The sequence below is a fragment of the Diadema setosum genome, chromosome 5 (genome assembly GCF_964275005.1).
Source record: "Diadema setosum chromosome 5, eeDiaSeto1, whole genome shotgun sequence".
Taxonomy (NCBI): Eukaryota; Metazoa; Echinodermata; class Echinoidea; order Diadematoida; family Diadematidae; genus Diadema; species Diadema setosum.
Window position 1 is genome coordinate 35,252,692 of NC_092689.1, and position 25,438 is coordinate 35,278,129.

Here is a 25,438-nt window from a genome sequence, read left to right on the forward strand (position 1 = left end):
TCTGTGCTTATTTATTATCCTGAGCTTGCTGTATGGGTGTGTCCCCAGTGATCAATGTTTCAATGCATCCGGAAGTTATTTCCTGTGTGTGTTTTTATACACGGCAATCGCTTTCCATGATTAAGTAGGCCATAGTGGCCAATCTTTTTAAAACCTGCAGGACCGCAGAACACTCAAATCGGTCAAGGGCAGATCTTGTATAATGGTGTCATCATCTGGCCAACTCTGCATAGTCCCATCTCTGAATGGACCCTATTCCAGTCCAGTTTCATTCATAAGTCTGTGGACCATGATGCATCTATTGTTATGATGTGGGTCATTGGCACTCCAATGACAGACCAAATATAGTCCTCATACGGCCAGCTCTGGCCCCGTTGCCAGAAAATTTGCGTTTCGATGGAACTTTATTGATACACGTACATGCATTGTTAAAGTCTGCGGACTTCCTCGAAAATCGGTCGGAAATTCTAAGGGTGTTACTGCATGACAGATGGTAAACGACCTGGTACACCCGTCAAATGCTGATTCAAAATGAACAAGGTACTGTACTGGTTTCTGGGTGATGTCAAGTAGGTAACAATGCCATGACAGTGATGCTAGCCGACGAAGCGAAAATATATACAATTGATTGAACTCTATGATTGTATAGACTTTAACATCACGATGGTTCATGTTCGTATGTTGGTATTATCGACCTGTACAGTAAAGTGTCGATCAAAAGATGACAGGTTTGATTGATTGTTCTTTATTGATGCTTACTAAATTATGCCATTATATAAAATTGTTATGTAAATACGTGTAGGCCTATTGATTATCATCGTGTATTCCTTGATGTACAGTGTGTGAAATGTTATTTTATATTCAACAAGGTGTATTATTTAAGATATATAACTTATTTAACTTATTGCTATTTATTCATGTAATGCGAATGTAGAATAAAATCCTGGTTCAGGTGCGAAGTTGGAGCACTCTATTGATCAATATGTGAATACAGAAACCACATGATCAATGATTATTCATGATTGTATCATTGCCTGTGGAGTATATAACGTGAATTTTTTGGCGCGTGTGATGAAGTATAAATTGCGATTTGTGGAAACTTTGACATGATCGATGGTTAGCATACTTACGTATATAACTCATCTATGATCAGCGTCACACACAGTCGGAATATATTGATGGATCACGAAACTTTATAAAAACAAACAAAAACACATTCTTTTTCTCCTTTTACCCGTGATCTCTCTTAAGTAGTGCAGCCGCATGTAGTATTGCTTAGTATTGTGATATATTTCATGTCATAGAATTTATTTATTGAACGCACAGTTGTATTGATATTCATCATATAAGCGTTGATAATCGTGATCATTGTCATGTTTTTGTCGAGTTTAATGATTTAAAAAGATTGATGTCATCATTAACGTCACTGTCAGGTACGATTATCGGATCCATCTTCCGCTGATCAACACGTTCAAAGCGCTTAATGTCTTCAGTGTCCATTAGCCCCATATCATCATACACGTTTTAGCTTTATGGTGGTGTTATAAAGCGCCAGTGATTTATGTCTCTTCTATGTGATGCTCGTAATGTATTCATATAATTATCGTAAGTGAAAATCGAGATCTGTTGAATTTCGGCTCAAAGTGAAGACGGACGGAGTAGAAGAGGGCAAGAATTGCTTGTAATCAAATTTTACTCTCAAATCTCGTGAGGTCTGTACGGGCAACCTAACCCGCGTGTTACTTGAACGAGATAGAAGAGAATGAAAATAAAATGAATAATCAAGTTAGGATGAATCACTAAATCATTATGCTTAAAATTTGTAGTTTCGCTGCTGATACTTACAATGCATTGCGTGTTTATAGGCATCGAGGAAATATTATGTACAGTGTCATTCTCACAGAAAATATTAACTTTGTCGAATACGTTGATGCCGAAAGGTAATTACAAAGTTGTTTCAAAATAATCATGTTTGTAAGAGATGACATAGGCATATAGAAAATCATAAAACAAATCATGTTCCAACAGAAGGTACAAATGTAAGGCGAGAGGGTGGGGGAGGGATGAGAAAGTATAATCGTTGGAAAAATCATTAACTATTTATTGTTGTCTAAATCTGTTTCATTAATATGGAGGACATTTTGAAAAAAAAAAAATATCACGAAAACAAATAAACGTTGCTATATTCATGATCAGCGGGATTATACAGACTGATCAAATTAATGTAACCGAATGAACGAACAAACATTATTCGAAAACCACGCAATAATTCCTTAATACTGTACCAAAGTTTGTTTCCCCAATGATGACACGTTTCATCAGCACACAGCCGCATGTCGAAATGAAACTCAAAATTGTTTCTGGTCAAGTTATTGGGAATGAAAGTGTTCAAAATAATATCAAAAAAAAAGAGAAATCTATATCCATTTGGTGTTTGTCGAAGATAGCTTCCAGCTGTGCTAGGCTGGAAGAATATGGCTGAACGTTTAAAGGTTGTACGGAATTCCACATTATAGGTTGCATGATGTCTTAAACTGTACGGTGACCTAATCATCTACTGTAATATAAATGCACAGTGGGGCTATTGACTTCAGCGGAAGTTCGAAGTTCAGATAAAGGAAGTAAAATGTTTGATGAACAAACATGTTGAATAAAAGTGAAACTTGATAATACTGTGAGCATTTTCTCGAGTGGGCAGATTTCGTGTGAAAAATGATTATTAAAGATATCAACAGACTTCCGGCGTGGGAAATCAGAGGCATTCACATGACTGACGACCTACAAGCCAGAAAGGGACGTTAAAGGCATAATTTACTATTTGCAGATGAAACAAAAACCTAGCATTAGTGCTTTAGAATAGTTCTAAAATGTGAGTTAGGGATAGAAACAACCAACGTAAAAATTTGAATCAATATAATTATCAATGTTAAGTATTGTTAAATATGCAAAATGTGAAGAATAGTTATAGTAAAAATGTTTTCAGACTAACCTTATTACGTAACCGTCTACAGTTATGGTTTATTGAGAAAAACAGTGGTATCTCCTTATATTTTAGGCTTTACTGCAAAAATTTTATATTGTAGGATGTTTTTGTGACAAAACTGACCTACACATGCATAATGTGATATCTTTAACAGATTTTAAATAACTGCTCCCAAAAGTAAATAGGACCTTTAAAAATATTAAGTGACCGAGATAGAGAGGGAGAGAGAAAGAGAGACAGACAGACAGACTGAGTAAGAAATATTTGGATACATAATAATAAACTGGCATACAGATTATAATTTATGAGCATGCACACTCTTACACATACGTACACGCACAAAAGTTTATTGTCTATTTCTGCAGTTTTCTCGAATAATACGTACAGACATAACAAGGAAAGACATACAATCGACACGAATAAACAAGTACAGAGCAATAATTGTCTAAACATGTGCTTTGTAACTCCATCGGTCGAATTCTAAGAAAAAAAAATCCATTCTTTCATGCTATACCGAAGAACAATATAAAGTGAAATGAAATGTAAGAAAACACCATCTCTGACTTGATTAACAGATTAAATGGTGCAATGTCTCGAAATATGAAAAATATGCAGAAGTATCATTACGTAAAAAAGAACGAAGAGAATGCGCAAGTATAAGTCTTTGAGAGTGCACGTCGCTTGGTGTGAGTGTACTATAGCATGTGTGTGGATGTGTGTGTGTATGTGTGCTTGTGCATGTGATTTTGTATGTGTTTAAATGATATATAAAATATAATGAATGCGTACAGTGACGGAAAGGCAGGGAAAAGAGAGAAGTACATTGTGTCCAGTCATAGAAGACAAGTATCATATTACATTCCCCGCCAGTGTCCATTCATAATAATGGTAGGTACAGGGACTGTTATTGAGTCCCTTAAACTTAAAGACACGCATGCACACTATAATAACAAGGCTATTTTCATATGATATACGCTTTATGTGGGAAGCGACATTAAAGTGAATATTCACTCCGTATTCAATTCAATCGAGCATAAGAGTGTATGCAAATATTTCATTACACTCGGACTGAAATACAAAGTTTGTGAAGTTTAACAAAGTCCCAAAACAGTGATATGAGTTTATGTTTTGATGAAATTCAGTTTACGCGGATGGTAGGAGTAAAATTTAGCTCTGAGTAAATTGGAATGAGGTTAAGAGAGGTTTCATTGACCTTATCTCAACGACGCAATTCCTTTTGTACAAGTCTTTCCATGATCTTCAAGCTAACTTAACTTGAAGATGGCATCGCCCAACTCTCTCTATATTTAAGAAATGGTCACATTCCTCGCATTTTGCATTATCCCAAACAATTCGAACTGCATTGTACACACTATTAATATGTATCAAACAGCCAATAACAATGCTCATGCCTATGTTATACAAAATATCAAAGTCTAGGCCTATAGCATGGAATTGTCAATCATTTTTTTTTAATATAACTGACTCGTTTCAGAACAGGGCCTATTTCAAGATTACAGCGAAAATTTTACCACTGGCGTACCAGACTTACGCCTCACTAAAGAGGACGTTGTGACATGAAAGCTTCGTGAAATGATGGCCGACGTGTCTGCAATCTTTTCTTGAATAAACATCATGCTGCATCACATAACATTTGAAATAATTATGTTTAACTACGCATCGTCGTCTTTCATGCGTGTATTGAATGAAACACAGGTTACACGGCAATGTTGCATTACAAGAGCGATTGTATTTCAGTTAAATTTAATTTGTATGATTTTTTTTTTTTGTTTTTGAATTCAGTTACTTTTACAAGGTTGGATCATCGCTGTGGTTAGTGGATGGTGGAAATGCTAATAGTAGGCTGGTTACAAACACCACACTTAAATGGTTTTCTTTTGATTTGCCGACATTATACATCTGCACATTCGATTGTTTTAGTAAGAGTGCCAGTTTACACATGTATTTTGCACAGTTTGACTTAATACTTGTGGAAATGAAGTACCGTAATACATACGGATTTCAGGCCACTGGGATTGTTTGTTTGTTTGTTTTTTTTTTTTTTTTGTATTGTCAACTTAAAACTTGTCAATCGGTCTGTCATCGTGCCGGAGACCCATTAAGATACATAAAAATAATGATAATTATTATCATAATGATCAAGGGATATTGCACGACTGGAATTCCTGCATATTGATTCTTATGATACGTAAAACTTCCTGCGCACTATCACTAAAATTGCAGAGGAGCTATTTTTGGCATCGCACTGATCATCAGTTATGAAGAGGTGCGGTCACCTCATTCCTGCCATTACTCCTTGTATGCAGTCACTTTGTATGAAATATTGCCATTTTATATAATTTTCGTCATCATTATGAGATCAGACATGCTTGGAATCCTTGCATTTGGTGCTCAAGTTTCCCATTAACCTGGGTCCCGTTGCATAAAACTTTTTTAGCAACCTTAGAAAATTCTGGTTGGGATTTGCCCAACCAGAATTTTTTAAGGTTGCTAATCTAAGAATGTAAAATCCGTTGCATAAAAACTCTGGTTGGGAGCTTTCAACCGGAATTTTGTGATTTCAACCGGAAAAAAATCCGGTTGGAGTTTTATGCAACGGGCCCCTGATGGAACACAAGTACTATAACAAGTATGTCACGCAAAGTACGCAGAGCGCGGAAACTATGGCAACAAGAACTGTGATGGCGGAAGCCATGACTGCATCGTAACATGGCAATTTCTGTAGGTGGCGCTCTTTGACATTGCGGCAAGACAGTCTGAATGTGTTGATGTTATTTGTTAGTTTAGAGTAAGTTGTCAGTCCTGCAGTTTGTGGCGGTTGATCCTGTAGTTTGGGTACACTGTTGACGGTGTCATTCCCCTCCGCGACGTTGACATCCGGCTTTAGATTATGATCAAGGTCGTTGTCGTTGGCCTCGTCGAACCTTCCTGGCAATTCGCATTTTCGCGCCCTCTTCTGAAGGCTACTGCGCATGAATCGTCGCCTTGCCTCCTCAAGCTTCCAGATCTGTTCCGAGAGATTTCTTCGGATCTCGCTCTGTCGATGCATGATGCCTTTCTGAAACGAGGGCAAACAATCCCCCTCTTGATTGAGGTCATTGAGGGTGCCCTGCAACTGTGGGTCCTCTCCGAAGTCGATTATTTCATCCTCAACTTGGAGACCATCGCCGATTTCATGGAGATATCTTGCTTTCATGGCTCCTATCTCTTCAGCTTCGGATGAAACCTCGCCGGGCTTTTTAGCAACAATTGGCACTGGACTTACGACGGCAGTTGTGGTAGATTTATCGTTGTTTCTGCTTGTGACTTCCATTCCGGCGTTGTCAAAATCGTACTGCCAGTTTCTGCAAGAGGGCGCTGTACCGTAATTTGCGCCGGGACTTTCTTGAAAATTGGGTTCTCCACAGGTTTGACGCGCCTTGTTGCGCTGTGTCGTCTGCAAATGCGAGGACTCTTGATCGGGCGGTGTAAAAGGAACCAGCAAATGTCCGGGAGCGTCGAGGCGTTCTTTGCATTTCGTCGGGGAACGTGTAACACAGACCGATGGAGAACTGTTCGACGGTATAAAGTGACAAATAGAAGACGAAAAGTTCGTAATGTGGAGTTAAGCATTTGGTTCATGATTGTCAGGGTCCCATTTCATAAGAGATGTTAGGATAGCAACTCTTGAACAGCCAATCAGGTACCTGGATTTTTGTCGTTACTATGACAATTGCCATTCCAGCAAGAGTTGCTGTCATATCAACTTTTTTTTTTTTTTTTTTTTTTTTTTTTTTTTAATGAAATGGGCCCTGGTGCCTGGTCTCTTACTGAGTATGTACATTCCGATGACTGTAGGGCCTACCAAGTATATAGCCTTTATTCGATCTGTAAATACATACGCTCAACACATTCACTCTTTCAGCCAGAGATATCGCTATCTTAGAAATTTCCACGTAATATGCAGCAAAGGCTTTCTTTTCATATTTGTCTTTTTTTTTTCCCAGTGTCAAATTGCCACTACACACTAGTCTCATTATATGAACTCGAAAGGAGAGGGAAACAGTATTCAGCGTTCACGGGCTAGGTTTCTAGACATTAAAGATAATTGATTCAATTGGGATAATCCTGGCACAAGGTTGTGAAGTGAGCGACAGACAAAAGAACAAATACAAAATAAAAACAATAAAAAAAGGAACAAAAAACAAAAATAAACACTACGCCCCTCCCCAAAAACAAACAATTTTAATCTTTAACTGACACTTTCAACTCTTTTAACATTGCTCGAAGTCGGAATGTACTAATTGAAACGAAATATATTGCACCTGAATATGCGCGAATTCTGGGAGAATTCACATTCGGAATAGCTGGAGAAATAAAGTTACTCGCCCTGAAAAAAAATATTTCGCTCCCATAGCTCCCTTGGCTTATGGCTGGTTTCCCACCCTACCCCCATCCCACCCCACCCCACCCACTCCCCTTTCCCGGTCCCCTTCCGGACTTTCTCCAGAGCGGGTTTACACCCTTCGGACTGTACCTTGATACCCTGATGTTCGGCCGGTGGCAAACGGGCCGCCGCCTCGTGGGTCTTCTGAGTTCCATCAAAATTACTGCTGCAGTGAACATGTTTTCGCTATGAAAGATCCAATTATAATGGTACTAAAACATCAAACTATGTATTATGGGATCACTCTCATTCTACTTTTCTCGAGTGTTTCCTCAGTCAGTGCATATTGTATTCATCGTCATGGAAAATGCTATTGTGCGTTATGACTTGTCAACTGCGCTATTTCTATGGCTTCGATTGTGACGTGTACATCTACGCACTACGCAAATTTGGGGCGTACTATGACGTCACAATAAATGCAGACTCCATCGCGGCGTATTTGCATGCATGCCCAGAATTATTAACTACTAAGTTGCTGCAACCACCCGACTATCAATCATACAAGTACAGTGTATTCAAAACGACAAAAGAAACTTCTAATCGGGTAACGACAGAAATCAGTAAGAGCATTAGCAATGACACAGAACATTCTCCCCCCCCCCCCCCCCCCCGAAGTGCTCGTGCTTTGAGCTCAAGAAATTATAATCTGCAAGCAAGCGCGCCGGAACACTTCTGGTTTTGGGGGGGCAAAATCTCAACGGGGGCACATTGTGACGATGTGAGATCCTCGGGGCGTGAGCGAAGCGAATGAGCGGGGGGGGGGGGGGGGGTGGAAAGGGGGATACCCCTCCCCCCCCCCCCCCCACTGTAGGGAGCTTTTGTAAAACAGGGTACAAAAGTCGCGTTTATAGACCAAATTTCTAAGGAATTAAACATGGTGAAAATAATCAGTGCGAAGGACTGTGATTATCACATACGGGAGTACATAATAATGTGATGGTGTGAGATCCTCGGCGAGGGAGCGAAGTGACCGAGCAGGGGGAGGGTGTGGGAGGGGGGATACCCCCTCCCACGGTGGGGACTTTTTGTAAAAACAGAGTATAAAAGTCGCGTTTATAGAGAATTAAAGCAAATTTCTGGGGAATTAACATGTTGAAAAAATCAGTTGGAAGGACTATGATCATAACATACGGGAGTACATTAATAATGTGATGGTGCGAGATCTTCGGCGAGGGAGCGAAGCGACCGAGCGGGGAGAGGGTGTGGGAGGGGGGGATACCCCCTCCCACGGTAGGGACTTTTTGTAAAAACAGAGTATAAAAGTCGCCTTTATAGAACATTTAAAAGCAAATTTCTATGGAATTAACATATTGAAAAAAATCAGTTGGAAGGACCATGATCTTAACATACGGGGGTATATTATGTGATGTTGTGAGATCCTCGTCGAGGGAGCGAAGCGACCGAGCGGGGGAGGGTGTGGGAGGGGGATACCCCCTCCCACGGTAGGGACTTTTTGTAAAAACAGAGTATAAAAGTCGCTTTTATAGAGCGAGCCACTTTCACTTTGCAATTTATCTGAAATGTACTCATTAAAACCTTAAACGTGATCGCATCGTTCGAACAATGAAAAATATTCTTATACTACTAGAAAGCAAAGAAGAAAATGAATAACATACGGGGGTATATTATGTGATGTTGTGAGATCCTCGTCGAGGGAGCGAAGCGACCGAGCGGGGGAGGGTGTGGGAGGGGGATACCCCCTCCCACGGTAGGGACTTTTTGTAAAAACAGAGTATAAAAGTTGCTTTTATAGAGCGAGCCACTTTCACTTTGCAATTTATCTGAAATGTACTCATTAAAAGCTTAAACGTGATCGCATCGTTCGAACAATGAAAAATATTCTTATACTACTAGAAAGCAAAGAAGAAAATGAATAACATACGGGGGTATATTATGTGATGTTGTGAGATCCTCGTCGAGGGAGCGAAGCGACCGAGCGGGGGAGGGTGTGGGAGGGGGATACCCCCTCCCACGGTAGGGACTTTTTGTAAAAACAGAGTATAAACTTCGCTTTTATAGAGCGAGCCACTTTCACTTTGCAATTTATCTGAAATGTACTCATTAAAAGCTTAAACGTGATCGCATCGTTCGAACAATGAAAAATATTCTTATACTACTAGAAAGCAAAGAAGAAAATGAAATATGTAAGGTTTACTAAAGGTATGTTTCAGCGGGCACACTCGAGGACACGAGGCTACCATCTATGCACAAAATTTACTCATAAGTTACTATTAGTGTATAGATACAATAATGTATGTTGTTAGTGCACTTTCGCCCCGTTAGGGGCGAAAAATTTTGCATTTTCAGTTAGGAAATTACAACATTTAGACAAGAAATATGCCTTTATTGTTCATTTTGGTCTTTAAATCAGTGATTAATTATTTGTTACAGGGGGCACTTTGGGGGGGGGGGCAAAAACTCGTTTTGCCCCCCCAACATTTTGTTTGGGGGGGCAAGTGCCACCCCTGCCCCCCCGCTTCCGGCGCCCTTGCAAGAACGTTAGATTTCCTTTTGTTCTAAAAACATTGTCTGAAAATCAGACTATTACTTCAACATCTTTCATTTAAAAAAAAAAAAAATTGACAGTTTTGTTTTGTTTTTGTTTTTTTAATTTGCTGGTCAGCGGATGTTGCACTACCTTACTATGTTAGTGTAAAGCGCAATGGGTTGAGTTTATTCATGTGTTTCTGTTAAGGTCTGTGGGTTGTGGATATACTCTGAAGAAAAACAGTGGTCGAGTTTTTCAATAAAACTACATCGGTAATTGTTGCAGATAATAGTTGTGTCTCTTTCAGTAAGCAACTGCATGTGGTAGTACAATATACATGTATTCTCAAGAATTTAATGAAACGACCATGTGCTTTCAGCAAACTATATCAAGCTGTAATACACTCTACTGTGCAAATGAAAACGACTCTTTCGTAATATTGCAAATGTTACCGTAATATCGAGGCTAGGTCACTTTTTAATGAAGATCAAGTAATGTGAATTAAGCACACCAATTTAAATGAACGTTTCAATGTCGTATTTTGTTGGTGTTTCAAATGTTTGTACTGTACTTGAGAGTAAAGATAGTACATGTAGAAATCATCCAATTGCTTCATTTGTTGGTGGATTCTGTATTTCTACAATATCTGAGGTAGACTGGTGGAATTGTACCCTGGTATACATGTATTGATATCAGAACTGCACATGGCTGCCCTTCTCAAAACTCCTCAAACTCACTGAAGAGCACAGTGCCATCCTGCTATGCTTGGGGTGAAGTGTGTGAAAATGTTCACAATTTCTGCCTGATTCACATCAGCCCTTTCATCTGACCATACAATATTCACGCACTCTCCATTAAAGGGACTGTACAGTACTGGCAGAGGTGAGGATTCAGCTTGTAGCGTTCTGCAAGATATTTAGAAACCATTCTATGAAATACAATTCTAAGATGACAATTGGTTTTGAAATGACCGAGATATCTAAAAAGAAGGAAAAACATAGAGATCCCAATGAAAGTTGTGGCCTGTCAATTTTATTAGGATTGCTTTTTTTTTTGATATTTAAGTCATTTCAAGGCCAATTTTCATTAAATAAATGTTGAATCCTTCTTGAAATTAGAGGCTTTGTCATATTTCATAAAAAAAATCCTCATTATCTCGCCAAATACGGTATGTTATAAACCTGAATCCTCACCTCAACCAGTACTGTACAGTCCCTTTATATACAGCCATCAATTTGTCTTAACCTATTTAAAGCAAACTTGTGTACAGCATTATTCAATGCTTTCCTTCAGATAGTAGAGGTTGACATTTCAAGAAACCTCTAGGTGCTAGAGGGCTGAATACCGAGTGGATTATGAGATGGCATTTTCATCATAATACTTATACACATATTCAACAGTCGATCTCATACATGCTGGTACAACCATATTAAAGCATGAACACTACATTGAGAACAAAAGGTGAGGAGTCATATCTGTATAATTACATGTACATTGTATGTTGAAGCTGTACAAGTCCAATTTTGCCTAGACTGAAAAATCAATTTCCAGATTGCAATTATGGGGAGGACATTTTAAATACAATGTATAATGTATGTCACATTAAACTGAATTTTGGCAAGTCGAGCTTAATCTCCAATCCCAGACTTAACTTGCGCAGAGCTGACTGCCTTCGCAAGATCATGCCTTCTATCTGTGCTACAAAGTTACTCATTACTTTTTCATAATTTGGACAATTGAACATCGCATATACAAGATACATATTGAATCCTCACCTCATATCCAGTTCTCCCACACCATACCTTTTTACAGGTGAGTCCTGTTATAAAAAAGTCCTCTGAACTGGCAGTTTTCTTTCGTCATATCTAAATTTTGTTACAACTGAACAAATAAAATATGCATGTCATAATTTGCGGACCTGAACTTTTACTTTGTTGTAACAATTTTTTTTTTTTTTTTTAACACACACACACAAAATGACTGCACAGGTCATTCCTAAGACTACCATACTCCACCTAAAATTGATCTCAGGCAGCACAATCCGCAACAATCTAACAGGATACCCTCATTCAGAGTGCATCTCATGACACCAATAAAAGGACCAGACTCTACTCAATGCACTTTTTATTTTTTTCCTCTCAGGGATCTTTATTCTGAGATGCAATCATACACACAACAAATTTTTACAGTAAGTGGCTGGAGGGTGAGTCTACAGACGGCGACCGCGTCGTCCTCCCTTTCTGCGAGTGCTGTCCGATGGGATTGGGGTGACGTCCTCTGTACATGCAAGAAATAGAGAGGGAGAAACAGTGAGAGACAAAGCAATACAGAAATTTGATCCAAGAGATGCTCATGATGCTATGATTCAACTGGAAAGTCTGTGCACAGAAAATATATCATCATAATTCTAGAGTTGCAGCAAAAGTGGTATAGAACGACCCACGAACCTTCAACCTAAATTACACATGTACAATGCTTCTTGCACTTCTTGGGAGGCATAAGAATTCAAAATCATTATTTTAAATGTGTACATCATTAAAGATTCTCTTGAAACACCTAATTTGACGATTTACTGACAACTCGTGCAATAACTTCGCAGCTTGTACTGCATCAGCTGTTATTTTCGCGTACATATATTTCGGGAATGAGGTCACACACATTTTCGCAAATGTTGTTTTTGAGATTTTTACACCGAGGCTATTATTAAAGCACTAATACCTGTCAGTTTGATATGTTTTTTGCCCCTGTTGAATTTGCGGTCCAACAGTGATTCGCAAAAGTTGTAGAAATCAAACCCTCACAAAATTAACAGCTTACACAGTATGCCTGTGTAACACTAGTCAGTACAATAAAAGCCCATTGAAATCAACAGAAAGTTTTTCCACATAAAAGTCTACATGACAACACAGAGTATATTAATTAATCTGCCCTTTAAATCTTGTCACAACTTTTAAAAGGTTGTTTCAAATTCAACATGTTGAATGATTGCAACTGATTGACAAATTGCCCTACATTGACGTAAATAAGCATTGAATTGATCAGTGTTTTAGTAGTAGCCATGATAAACGAAATCATGGGTGTACATACTTGAGCAGGAATCGAACCTACGTTGCAATGAAAATATCTTGACGGATGAATTTCATGAATTTGAATAATTACGCAGTACCCCATGCATGCTATAAGGATTAGAACCAACACTTGCTGTCGGGCGGAAGCTCCGTGGTCTAGTGGAGATGACGCCTGTCAGGAGATCAGGAAGTCAGGTTCGAATCCTGCTCAAGTATGTATGCCCATGATTTCTTGTATCGTGGCTACTACTAAAACACTGATCAATTCAGTACTTATTTACGTCGATGAAGGGCAATTTGTCAATCAGTTGAAATGAAAACATCTTGACTGAAGAATTTCATGAGTTTGTATGTTGGATGATTTCTTATGTGGAAGAGGGCTTCAGAACTCACCGATGCGGCCGATCTTCATGCCGGAGCGGGCAAGAGCACGCAGAGCAGATTGGGCACCAGGTCCAGGGGTCTTAGTCCTGTGGTGAGTGAGTTCCAGACAAAGCACATTACAAGCTAGTAGCCATTTCCAATACACTTAGTTGCCTTTATACCCTCCTTCTCACCTCTCTCACAACATTATTCCCCTTCCCCCATTCATACTATACTTGCACACAGTTTTACCTGGTAACAAACTTATTCTGTAATTTACTGTAGCAAAAAGGCTGCTGAAAACTGCTTATCCAATAGTGCGAATGGAGTCAAATGGAGTCAAAAGGGGCCGGAGCTTTCAATCCTAGCAGAATCTTCGTCAGAGGCAAAATGACGAACATGCAGGGACAGCAATCACATATAAGGACTACACACAACAAAAACAGTCAGGGGAGGGCTAGGGACACAGAACAGAGAAAACAAAAGGGGAGGGTTGAAGGTCACGGGCATTAATTTACTGTCATTGCAAGTTTATCCTAACACCAAGTTACCATGCTTATATAGTAAAATTGCTTCAGAACTTATCTTGTATGCATATGTGTGTGGGGAGGGGGGAATGTTGTCTTTAAAAATGAGCTCATTTAATCTTTGACAAGACAGTCATACATACAGGAAAATGGTATAATATTCATGGTGACTGGAATATGTCTTAAGCAGTCAAAGACCTTAAGAGGTGATTCAAAAGGTAGTTCCAATTTTATACATGTATGCATGTTTACTACGAGTTAAGATCTGTTGGATATTGCTGTGCCTAATGACAGAGTGCAACTGCCTTCAATGTTGAAATAACATGTAATGGCCAATCTCATTGAAAACATTTTAATCTAATTGCAGTGGCACACATATTAGATATAACTTTGATTTAGCAACAAAAGGCATTCTTCAGATATGACCCATTATATTACCCCAATATGGTAATTGCAGACATAATAGCCTGAAACCTGCAAAATATGAGAATTTGGCCACTTTAATTTTGTTGAGGGTTTGACTGCACAAGTACATCTTGTCAAACTGTCAAAGTCTATGTTTATACCGTACTGTATTGAAAGTAACAAATTTTACTTTTTCATGAACATGTCACCATGACCATGGCATATTTAATTTGTGTTGTTGATAACTGTACATAGGATTACCAGTTACAAATTCCATCCCCCCCCCCCAAAAAAAAAAAAAAATCACAAACAAAACCTACAAGCAAACTTTCCACGCAATATTACTATAAAAGGCTTCAAGTGAACCTCTGGAGATACATAACACTCAGAAACTGGTCAGTTAACCATCATCAATACAACACCAAGATGACAAAATTTATCAGTTGTGATTCACAAATAAAACTAAAAGCTCAGATTTCACTGGGCCTGTAATTTATAACAACACCTTTCGTTTGTGGGTACCTGTGCACACGACAGTAGAAGAGGGGTCTACACTGTATACGCCGAATATTTCGCGAGGTTTTTGTTTTCGCGAATTTTGTGAGTCCGGTGCTATTCACTAAATTAAAGGCACATGAAAATATTGACTTTGATCCCCATGTGGATGTGATGTACGCATGTACATTTCTCCGTTCAGTATATGACTCCATGACTGCGAATTTAACCACTCATGAAAATTTAAACTCGCGAAATATATGGCTTATACAGTATATCCTATCTGAAAAGGGCAAGGAATATGTTTGTGAGAAGAGGGCACTGCAGTTTTGTACGCACTTGTTTCCTCCAGTGGCCCTGAGCTTGATGTGCAGGGCAGTGATGCCGAGCTCCTTGCAGCGCACCGCAACATCCTGGGCAGCCAACATGGCAGCGTACGGGGAGGCTTCGTCACGGTCAGCCTTCACCTTCATGCCTCCGGTCACCCTGGCGATAGTTTCCCTGGACGGACAGATGATTACAAACGGACACACATACTGTGAGCTCTCACCTTGCTCGCATGGTAGAAAGCGTGGCCTTTAAGCCGAGTGATTACAAAAATTTCTGTTTTTATATCATCCTTTTCAGTTATTTCTCCATTTGATTTAAAAAAAAAAAAAATCTTTTTGATGCACGCTTTGCAACTGCTCAGAATCATACTTTATACATTGGCTTTGGTAGCATTAGAAGCATTGTGGGCTGCTAGCTTGCAATGAGCAGAGATTACCCCAGTGTTTTGCCCTTTGCTTACCTGCCAGACAAATCAGTGACATGGACAAATGTGTCGTTGAAAGAGGCGAAGATGTGAGCCACGCCAAAGACGTTTTCACCCTCTGGGACCTGCGGGCCAAGGTTGACCTGCACCTCTTGCTTCTGTACCTTGCCTCTGCGGGGAGCCATGATCTGTGTATATGAAAACATGCACACAAATTATATTAATGAAAATGTTACATGATGTCAAAAGTGTACAATGGCAACCTTGGTGTGGGTGCCAAATTTCTACAGCTGCAGAACCTATGCAGAGTCTACTCAAATTGAAAATAAATCAAATTTTGATGTTGAATTTCATGGGCAAAGAAAGTAAATTACGTAAGAGACACCGAATCTTTACATCTGCAGCCTGAGCATGCTTCACGTTGGGGCTGGTTGCAGTTAAGTAGAGAGTAACCTTTTCTTTAGCCGTTTTACTTTAATAGGCAGTGTATACAACCCTGAGCGTGTGTCTTTACCATCGGGCCACATGCTTGTAGTTGTAGCCACAGCCCGCGAGTCGCGGGATACAGCCACACATGTGTGTACTGCACATATCCATCCATACACACAGAGAAGCTGGATATCGTGTATGGGAACCCGCTGTGTGTGGCCACATATCCATCAACATGCAATGTACCATCCACAAAGTGATGAATTATAATAACCTCATTATCTTATTGTACCTTCTAGATAACTTCATTTTCCTATATTTTTTTCCATTCCATTCTCATTGTGTTTATCTTATAAGATAGATTTAAAATCAATAGCAAAGTTAATAAAATGGATTGGGGGACTTTTGATTGATTAGGATGCATCACATTTCCACGCCATGACAGAGTCTTTATGTGTTGTTTGAAGGTTTGCATGGTGAAGTTAATTAGGAAGAAAGATTTGCGGTGACACCATGTGTATGTAGTCCTTAACCGGATCGTAGTTTGGAAGAAGAGCTTAGAAAGAGGAGAAACGAAGAGGGAAGCGACATATGGGGGTTGTGAGGAGGGCAAAAAGTGAAGAGTGGGAGACAGTAATGGGCTGGAAGTTGAAGTTGCACTAGTGGAGACAGTAGAGAAAGGAACACAGAGAGTGGTAAGGAAGAATAGTGTGAGAATCAAGTAAGATGTTCGGACATCGTTAGAAGGGGAAAGATGACGAAGGACAGTCAACCTGCCCGAAACGTCAAGTTCCTCGGTTCTCCTAGTTATTCTTATAACTAGACTTCTTGCTCTACTTTCACTAGCTGTGTACCTTTACTCAGTGTTTCATTTCTCTTTCCTCTCTCTCTCTTACACTTTTGTCTGTTTCTACACTACTCATCTTTTCCTTTCTTTCTGTTCTGTTCTCTTCTTTCTTCTTTTCTTTTTATTTCTTCCTTCCATACAACCCAACGGTCCTTTTCAGGACCACTAGTTTTAATTTACACATTTCTTTACAGGTTATTTCTCTTGTCTTCTCTCCTCAGGTTTACACTTTAACCTTATTTTAATTTCTCATTTTTGCATTTCTCCCACAGGAACCTTTTCAGGATTTAACTGTCATCATTTTCCTCTCCATTTATTTTTCTTTTCCGCAGCAGCATTTAATTCTAGGATCTACACTAGCTCCCTCCAATTTACGTCTTAAATTTCAATTTGTTCTTTTCTTCTTCTTTTCATTCCCCCCCCCCCTCTCTCTCTCTCTCTCCCTTCTCTCCGCATATTCTCACCTCTCCTCTACTTACCCCTCCTTATTTCTGTTAATCGTCCTTTCTCCATTATTCATTCGCATTCCATAGCCACACTGTTCGCCGACTTCGTTCTCCTCTTGGTTTCATGAATCTTCACTGCTCTCCCCTATCTCCATGATTCTCCAACATTCAACTCCTTCCTCTTCCTCCTCCCTTCTATTTCATCTTTCCCCTTCTAACGATGTCCGAACATCTTACTTGATTCTCACACTATTCTTCCTTACCACTCTCTGTGTTCCTTTCTCTACTGTCTCCACTAGTGCAACTTCAACTTCCAGCCCATTACTGTCTCCCACTCTTCACTTTTTGCCCTCCTCACAACCCCCATATGTCGCTTCCCTCTTCGTTTCTCCTCTTTCTAAGCTCTTCTTCCAAACTACGATCCGGTTAAGGACTACATACACATGGTGTCACCGCAAATCTTTCTTCCTAATGACAGAGTCTTGAGATGTACCTGACATCATTCAAGACTTTGGCTCTGCATACATGCGAGCTAGCTATACTCATAGCTACACATGGTAGCAATGCCGCGAGCCTTGCGCCCACCCAGCACATCATCAACACACTGCATGTGCAATATTACAAGCGCCGCATAGCGATAGGGTACACAAGGCAGCTGGTGAACCCGGCTGTGCTGCTGGCCGTCGATTGTGGAATGGGAATGAAAGAGAAAACTTACAATTAAAACAGATGAACGTTTGTGACATGACTGGAAAAAAAAAAAAACAAGGAGAAGAGATGAGAATGAATTGGAAAATTTGAAGCTCTCTTAGCCAACTCTTCAAGAATTAAAGGAAAAAAATATTTTCAGAGCATTTGCCACCTAGCAGCCAATTATACCACTAGGACTCCGATCTGACCTGTCGTGGCGAGGATTCGAAGTCCCCCAATCAATTGTTTTCTAAGAGATTTGTAACTTTGTTAATTGCTAGTGATATCAACAGACCTCAAACAAATACGAGAAGGGAGCAGAGTGAAAAAAACAAATACTTGTAGGAAAATAAAATTACTCTAGAAGGCATGGTAAATGACTTATAATGAGGTTATTTTCATCGCTTTGCAAGTGAGGTGGTGGTGTATTCAATTGTGTCATGTGTACATTCATGTGCCGTGTGGCTTACTCGAGACTACAGCGCAGCAGGTTCCTTGCCCCATCATACACACTGATGAAGTGAGTGACTGATACAGCGATATCCAGCTTCTCCATGCACTGTGTATATGAATCAGAATGCACGTGTGGCTGTATACAGCGACTCAGGCCATGGCTACAACTGACCAACTGGATGGATGGTAATGACATACGCATGTGGTGTCCATGGAGGCATATTATACAGACACAGCCTTTTTTTTTTTTCATTAGGCCCAGGCCCCACCCAGCACGATGCACTATCCCCCAATGAAAGCCACGAAAAAGATAGCCGGGCCGCTGATTGGCTGATATCGCCCGGCCGTCCGCTTCCCTGCACAGCGCAGTGTGCGAGATTCACTACTCCATGGATCGGTGTGGTGTACACAATGCGTTGCACTCAACATGCGTGCTTGCCTTCGTGTTACGTAGCGGGTATGGCGGCGACCTCGCTGAAGAGCTCCCGTCAGTACACAACGCTACACAAACCATACAATATGGCGACCAATTTCCATTGTGGTGTTGAGCTTCTTATGTGTGTCGCTCATGTCGCTACCATACGTATCGCATGTATCGATACATACACACCAACGAACACATCAAACAACTTCACACCTTAAAATCATGTAAAATTATGACTTATCAAATCTCAAACATAAAGATAGCTTCACTGAATACATGGTTACACCGAAGGAGGAAAATATTTTGCCAAAAATCAAAAATTTGATGTAAATATGCCGAGCCAATGATGACGCAGCTTCGGTGTAGCTCCCGATTCATAAATAAAAAATGACATCATTGTGATGCATGCGAGGGCAGTAGCGAATTGCGCATGCGCGGTTGTTCAGGGCACAAGCCATCGTGCCCAGCCCCAGCCCATAAGTTCAGCATAACACGATGGATGGGCCACGGCATGGCATGGGCCAGCCTCTAATGTTCTTACTGTTGGATTTCTACAGCAAACGTAGACAACATCTAAATCGTTTGTTCCCATAACTTCAGCTATCTGAAGGCCAGGCATAACAGTGACAACAGTCAGCGCTGGACATCTACGCCTAGCCCTAGGCCCTACACAGCCAATGCCCAATGACAGCTGTAAATTGCACTTCTTCATGTCTGCTAATTAGATCTACTGCAGCTCACTCTCACAACCGGTTTTCGAGATCTTAAAGTGTGGCAACATGTCATGTGGACTGATTAGTGAAGATCAGTAGACGAAGGGGCTATATGCCTACCCCATATTAGAAGGTCTAGATAAATTATTGGCTATTTGAGTAGCGTAGCACTTAGCGAACGCTTGTAAACACCACCATGCACCAGCACAGTAAGTTACTTTACCACAGTGTCAGTACAGCTATACTACACTGTGTGCACTGTACCTGATCGCGAGCAAAAGGTTGAACCACCACATACATGGGTATCGCAAGAGTTGTATCGAACATTCAAACACATTTTATAGCAAAGTTTCGATACGTATATTACACAAATCCACATGTATACTTAGAATATATTGACATATTATGCTAGGTTTCACCAGAGTGTGAATATTTGTTGGTATTACGTTGATTTAGAGGGATTTCATGCAATAAAACGTATTATTACTCTGATACAGCAGCCCTCACGGATCAAAAAGAACAACTGAAGGTGCTAGTACAGATAATTAAATATTGACTTATTAAGATGACTATTTAACAGTTAATAAATCTAGAATATTTACTAATCATAATTTCATGCAACAAAATTTTTTTGAATGAAAAACTTGGTTGTATATATAATGCAATATTTCATCACGCTGCACAATTTACAAGGTTACCGAGAATCAGCGAACGATTCCGAACACTACCGATTCATTCCGTATCGCTCGTCGTGGTTGTGTGTATGTACGTACGGCATATCCATCCAGCCAGTACTACGGTGCGGTACCGAACATCCAGTGGAGAGTAGTGTGGAGTTGTGTTTATTTTCACGTTGAACAGCTGTGATCACTGTGTAGTAGTGTAGTAGGCGACTTACCATACACGAAGGTCCTGCTCTTGTGTATCCATATCGCGAAGTGGATGAACTGCCGAAAATAGTATTTTGCTCTCGTCAATCTAAAACACTACAGGCATCTTGGGGCTATATGGCCAGGTAGGGTAGAATGTGATATATTCAGTGCGAAAATATGACAGTTTTCATTCGCAGCTAGTTGCACGAGTGAAATCCGAACACTCCTTTTTGTTCGATGAGAGGCAGGATGCTGGGCTGCGGTGACCTGACTGACAAAGGGATCTGATCGGCACTGCTCTGTCCACGTCCATGCAAACGTAATGTGGAGGCTGGTCAACTCATCATCATCCACCCCATTTGCAGCACAACTTGCATTGCTACCCTGCTTTGCGGGAAACGAATGAAACTGGAATTAGATTCTGGTGGATTTATATCTTTGTGGGAGGGTTTAGATAAGCGTTTTTATAGGTAAATCTGATGTGATCGAGTGGCCTAGTTTCTTGTGTTTTGATTCTGAAGTTCCAGTTGTGGAGGCACACACAGTGTCAGTAGGAGAGAGGGATAGACTCCGTATAATCGTGAGGGAATCCATTTCCCTTCGTGGGCCTGGCTAGTGTCTCACCTCCCTGTGGCTGTACATGTACGTAGTAAGCACAATTGAAAACAAAACTTGATGTAGTTTTTGTTAAATCTGAATTTGAGTTCCCATCTGTGAAACATGTCATTTATTCGTGTTCACCTAGAGACCAAGAGAGCTCTGCACAGATCTGCTGCAAGCCACCACATGTGGATCTAGGCCTAGTCCGTACGTACGGTGCAATTCATTTTGTTTACAGGATCAAAAACTGAAAGTAGCAGTCTTGTCTGCAGCAAGGATTGCTTCCGTGACAGTTTCCTGAGCGGAACTACAAGAATAAGTTGAAATAATGGATTTTATATATGATTGGGATGACCAAGGAGACCAGTTTTCATTCGAGGATAGTGATCGCTTTGAGGAGGATTCCCTGTGTTCGTGGGTGAGTGAGGCTGAGAGTGTCTGCAACAACAACTGGCGGGGATGGAAGAAAACCAGCAATGGCTCAGGAGGAGGTGGAAGCGGAGGAGATCGGCTGTCATCAGTGACCCCATCGTCTGGCAGTTCATCTACCATCACTGAAGAAGGTATGAGTTTACATCTTTTTCTTTGAGCAGTTGGTTATTTTGAGACAATTCACCTTTGTTTATGGTATCTGTAGGCCTACAATTAATTTTTCTTGACTGACTCACATTGTAAAGCTTGAACAAAAGATTGATTGATTAAATTTCAGTTATTTTGAAAAATGGCTTCAGATTTTGTCCCAAGTAACTCTGTCCTTTACCATGACCCGTAACACAGTGTAGTTTATTTCATTTGGGAATAGAATGCCACTCTCATGAAAATTTACCAGACTTGCCTCATGGTAAATACACATTTTTGAAGATTCTTGGTGTGTGTTTTTGTTTGTTTGTTTGTTTTGTTTTTTTGCTTCATTTGCATATTGTTAGGTTTGGAGATGTTACCCTTAACATCACATGTATGATCACACAAGCTTGTGTTTATACTCTCTGGAATGTCATGCACATCAGTCATCACATTAAAAAAACAAACAAATAAACATACAGTACATGTTCTCTGTTCAAGAGAAATGGACATCGTAATTCCTTTGTTGCTCAGTATTGTAGTCCCATGTACTGATGTTCATGTCATGAGCATGCCACATATGGGTAACACTCCCAGAAAAGATTATTCTTGCTTGTCCCAGTCATGTATAACTTAGGATGGCGTTGATTCATGAGCAATGGTACCATGATACCATCTCTCTGTCTCCTCACATCATATCAGCTAAGATAAAAAAGAAGGAATGCTATCACATAGGAAACTAATTACTAGTGACCAGTCTCTGTGCTGTGTATGGCAAATACATGTATACAGTTGTACAATTTGTATAAATGCAATTGTAGCAACATACAATTGTACATGTACTCCTGAGGGAACAATGCTACACAGAAGGTAGCAAAGTGAGCAAAACAGCTGTTGTTGGACACTAAAAAAGCCAAATTTCATGTTGAGATGACATGTTTTGTGATCTGCAAACATTCAAGTAATCAGAACTTTCACATCAACATGACTGTACGTGTATGTGCACAAAGTGTTCTCCCTCTCATTTTTTTTTTTTTTTTTTTTTTTTTTTTTTAAAGCATACTTCTTGTCTGGAGTAGATTTTCCCACAAAGTACTTGTAGATTGCATGGCATTCCTTGCCTGAAAAGGCTAACAACTGCATTTCTGAGAGGACATAAAAATTGTCTCTTCAGTCATGTCTAGACAAGGAAGGCTTTTTCTCTAACTACATTGTAGTGTCAGCCATCCCATTCGAGTATTTGAGTCGCCTATGGTGTATACTGTAGCTGTAGACAGTGTTCTTTGTGAACCAATGATAGCCTTCTTTGTGGAGAAACTGCGCTCGACATACGTACAGTTGTATGAGCTGGGCTGGCCAGAATATAGCAACACAGACAAGTGTGTGGGTGTGAGCTGATAGTCTGTGGTCAGTATGGAAAGGAGTCACATTGAATTTATATTAATTATACAGTAGTACTGTACATTATATGCATGGAAACAACAACAACAAAAACAACACACATCCAACACCAAGTAGCATTACATGTATGATCGATAGGGAATGAGTGAAAAATGATGAATTAGAACTTAACAGCTAGTCCAAATACTAAAATATGAGTGGAAAATGTCATAACAACATACTGTAGACCGATGACGGCTGTAGCGGTATTTTATTGCCTCTGCTTGTCAGTATTGTGCTTACCGGTAGTATGGAGCTTTCACAATGCCTCATCCCTCACCTTTGCCACACATGTACTTGTAGCTGGCACAGTATTGCATTTCCATGGTAGTGCTTGCTTTGATGGAAAAACTTTGTTTTTCAGGAGGATTGTCTACCTTCTCATCTGTGCATGTATCATCTTTATCCCGAGATTTTCTCAAAATGCAGACTACAGTCTTCATCTATAAAGCATCATCATCATGTATTGTACATATACAATGTGCATGTGTATGTGTGTGCGTGTGAATGTGTGTGTTCGTGTGTGTGTGTGTGTGTGTTAGTGTATGTGTGTCTCTGTCTGTGGGTGGATGTGTGATTGAAAAAATAATTCTGTTGAAAACAGGCATCTACAACTTGTAAACCACACCTAAAGTACTCCCTACATTATTGTACATTGTATTTAGCAAAGTGTGTCAAGCCATAAATTCTGCTCAACAACACCTTTAATTTTTCAAATCTGCTTAGAATATTTCGAAGACATTTGTGAGATATTTTCCCTCTTGTCTAAATGGTGAGGCGAAAGCCAGTACTTTCTTTATAATACATGCGTACCACTTGTGCAGGGCAAGCATGAAAGATACTGTGTTCATCATGAATGTCTTTGACCCAGATATTTTGAAGGAATAGGACCCATTACATTTTGTATATCATGTTTACAGTATTGTCTGCATGTTATGCAGCTTGACAGTGTCATGTGAACACAATGTAGCACACGATATAATTTACGTACGTGTGTACAAATGTACTGGAGGCGTTGTCGGTACACTTCTTTGTGTGTGATTTTACAATACAAAAGTGTATTATATCAATATGCATATCATTTGCAGGCTAAATGTCAGAATAATATAAATTATACTCTAGAGGCATCCTTCAGAGGTGGTCATTGGCATTACATTAATTGGGCATTTTTTTTCTCAAAATGTTTGATCTTTTGATGTCGTTTAAGAAAGCAATTGTTTAAATACATGTGATGAAGTACCAAGTCCATTTTTTAGTGACCTACAACTGTACTACTAGTATCCTATGTCCAGGATTTTCCCTCCTTCCCTCTCTTTGCTGTCTCTGTATCATTACACTTACTGAGATGGTTTCAATATCTATCAGTCATGTACTATAATTTTAGCTAAAGTCTCCACAGGGGCTTACCCAGTGTTTTTTGTTGAGTGCAAATCTGACCAGTGCAATAACAAACAAAATACATTTACTATGAAGGGGGGGGGGGGGGGGGAACAGAGTGTTCATCAACCAGTGGAAAATCTGCTTTTTGCTAATTGAGAATAAACCAGCACACACATTTCATTTCAGACACTACGCTTCTGTTTGGCAGATGACTGCCACAATATACTGTACTGTACAGTAGACAGGTACAAGATTGGACATGTTGTACAAGACTGAGGGCTGTATAGGAGTAATATCATAACCAACACATTGCTGCCATGTACTTAAGTTTTGTTTTGTTTTGTTCTGTCTTGTCTTATTTCATTTTATTATTGTTTTTTTTTATTCACTTTGTGGTTATTTGCATAGAACATGTGTACATTGTACACAGTACCAGTATGTACACTATAAATTCTACATTGTATGTATCGGGGAAGTACATGCCATGTGTATCCCAGGACTCCATGAGATGTACAATGTAGGGCTACTTGTACTCTCTTTCCACATTTCAGACCTCTGAACTTTTGGCAATGGGCCAGTGAGTTTTGCAGCAATTTAAAAAGCAACAGCTTTATATTGTCAAGTTCCTCAAGGTAGAGACAGTTCACATACACTTCTGTAGAATTCATGCCAGACTTTCATACTATAGCAGAATATTTCTACTGAATAAAAGTCTGTTGTATTCTTTGAGCGTGAAGAGATGCTACATCTGTATCCGCACAAATCTACCAGTTTCGGCAGACCATGTTTTCAGTTTTACTGTATGTATGTACAGTGTAGATAGAGTAGGACCTGTGCAACCCTGCAAATCAGTGATTACTGTAGATTTCTATTCATGGAATACAGATCAAGAAAAGGCATATTTTATATTTTGGGAAAGCCTTATTAGCATAATATTAGGCTAGTACAGAAATGCTATTGTTGTACACATGTGCCTCAGTCAGATGACCTCGGTAACTATTTGCTACCGACAAACCCACGTGGCAGCATTTTATCACATTCCACAAGTTTAAT

The 25,438-nt window shown here is 39.8% G+C and overlaps 3 protein-coding genes across 5 annotated transcripts in view; 1 reads left to right on the forward strand and 2 right to left on the reverse strand.

Moving 5' to 3' along the window:
- Positions 1-4,750: 4,750 nt before the first annotated feature.
- LOC140229334 (uncharacterized) lies at positions 4,751-7,662 on the reverse strand. The gene is made up of 2 exons (XM_072309615.1): positions 7,521-7,662; positions 4,751-6,555 (listed from the first exon to the last, which is right to left on the reverse strand). Exons 1-2 carry the CDS (start codon positions 7,607-7,609, stop codon positions 5,625-5,627), a joined length of 1,020 nt encoding a protein of 339 aa, XP_072165716.1. The 5' UTR covers positions 7,610-7,662; the 3' UTR covers positions 4,751-5,624.
- Positions 7,663-12,036: 4,374 nt separating this feature from the next.
- LOC140229335 (small ribosomal subunit protein uS11A) lies at positions 12,037-20,072 on the reverse strand. 3 transcript variants are annotated; one of them, XM_072309618.1, is made up of 5 exons: positions 20,020-20,072; positions 15,567-15,718; positions 15,116-15,277; positions 13,380-13,456; positions 12,037-12,195 (listed from the first exon to the last, which is right to left on the reverse strand). In XM_072309618.1, the coding sequence occupies exons 2-5, from the start codon at positions 15,713-15,715 to the stop codon at positions 12,128-12,130; spliced, it is 456 nt and encodes a 151-aa protein (XP_072165719.1). In that variant the 5' UTR covers positions 15,716-15,718; positions 20,020-20,072; the 3' UTR covers positions 12,037-12,127. The 3 variants fall into 3 exon arrangements, with proteins under 3 accessions (XP_072165719.1, XP_072165717.1, XP_072165718.1); XM_072309616.1 differs by lacking the exon at positions 20,020-20,072 and adding an exon at positions 19,797-19,847; XM_072309617.1 differs by lacking the exon at positions 20,020-20,072 and adding an exon at positions 19,361-19,428.
- Positions 20,073-21,135: 1,063 nt separating this feature from the next.
- Positions 21,136-25,438, forward strand: part of LOC140228694 (zinc finger SWIM domain-containing protein 8-like) — a 68,119-nt gene continuing 63,816 nt past the window's right edge. Inside the window, exon 1 of the mRNA XM_072308962.1 lies at positions 21,136-21,567. Within this exon, the coding sequence (XP_072165063.1) occupies positions 21,333-21,567 (235 nt within the window). The 5' untranslated portion in view covers positions 21,136-21,332. The remainder of the gene's footprint in view (positions 21,568-25,438) is intronic.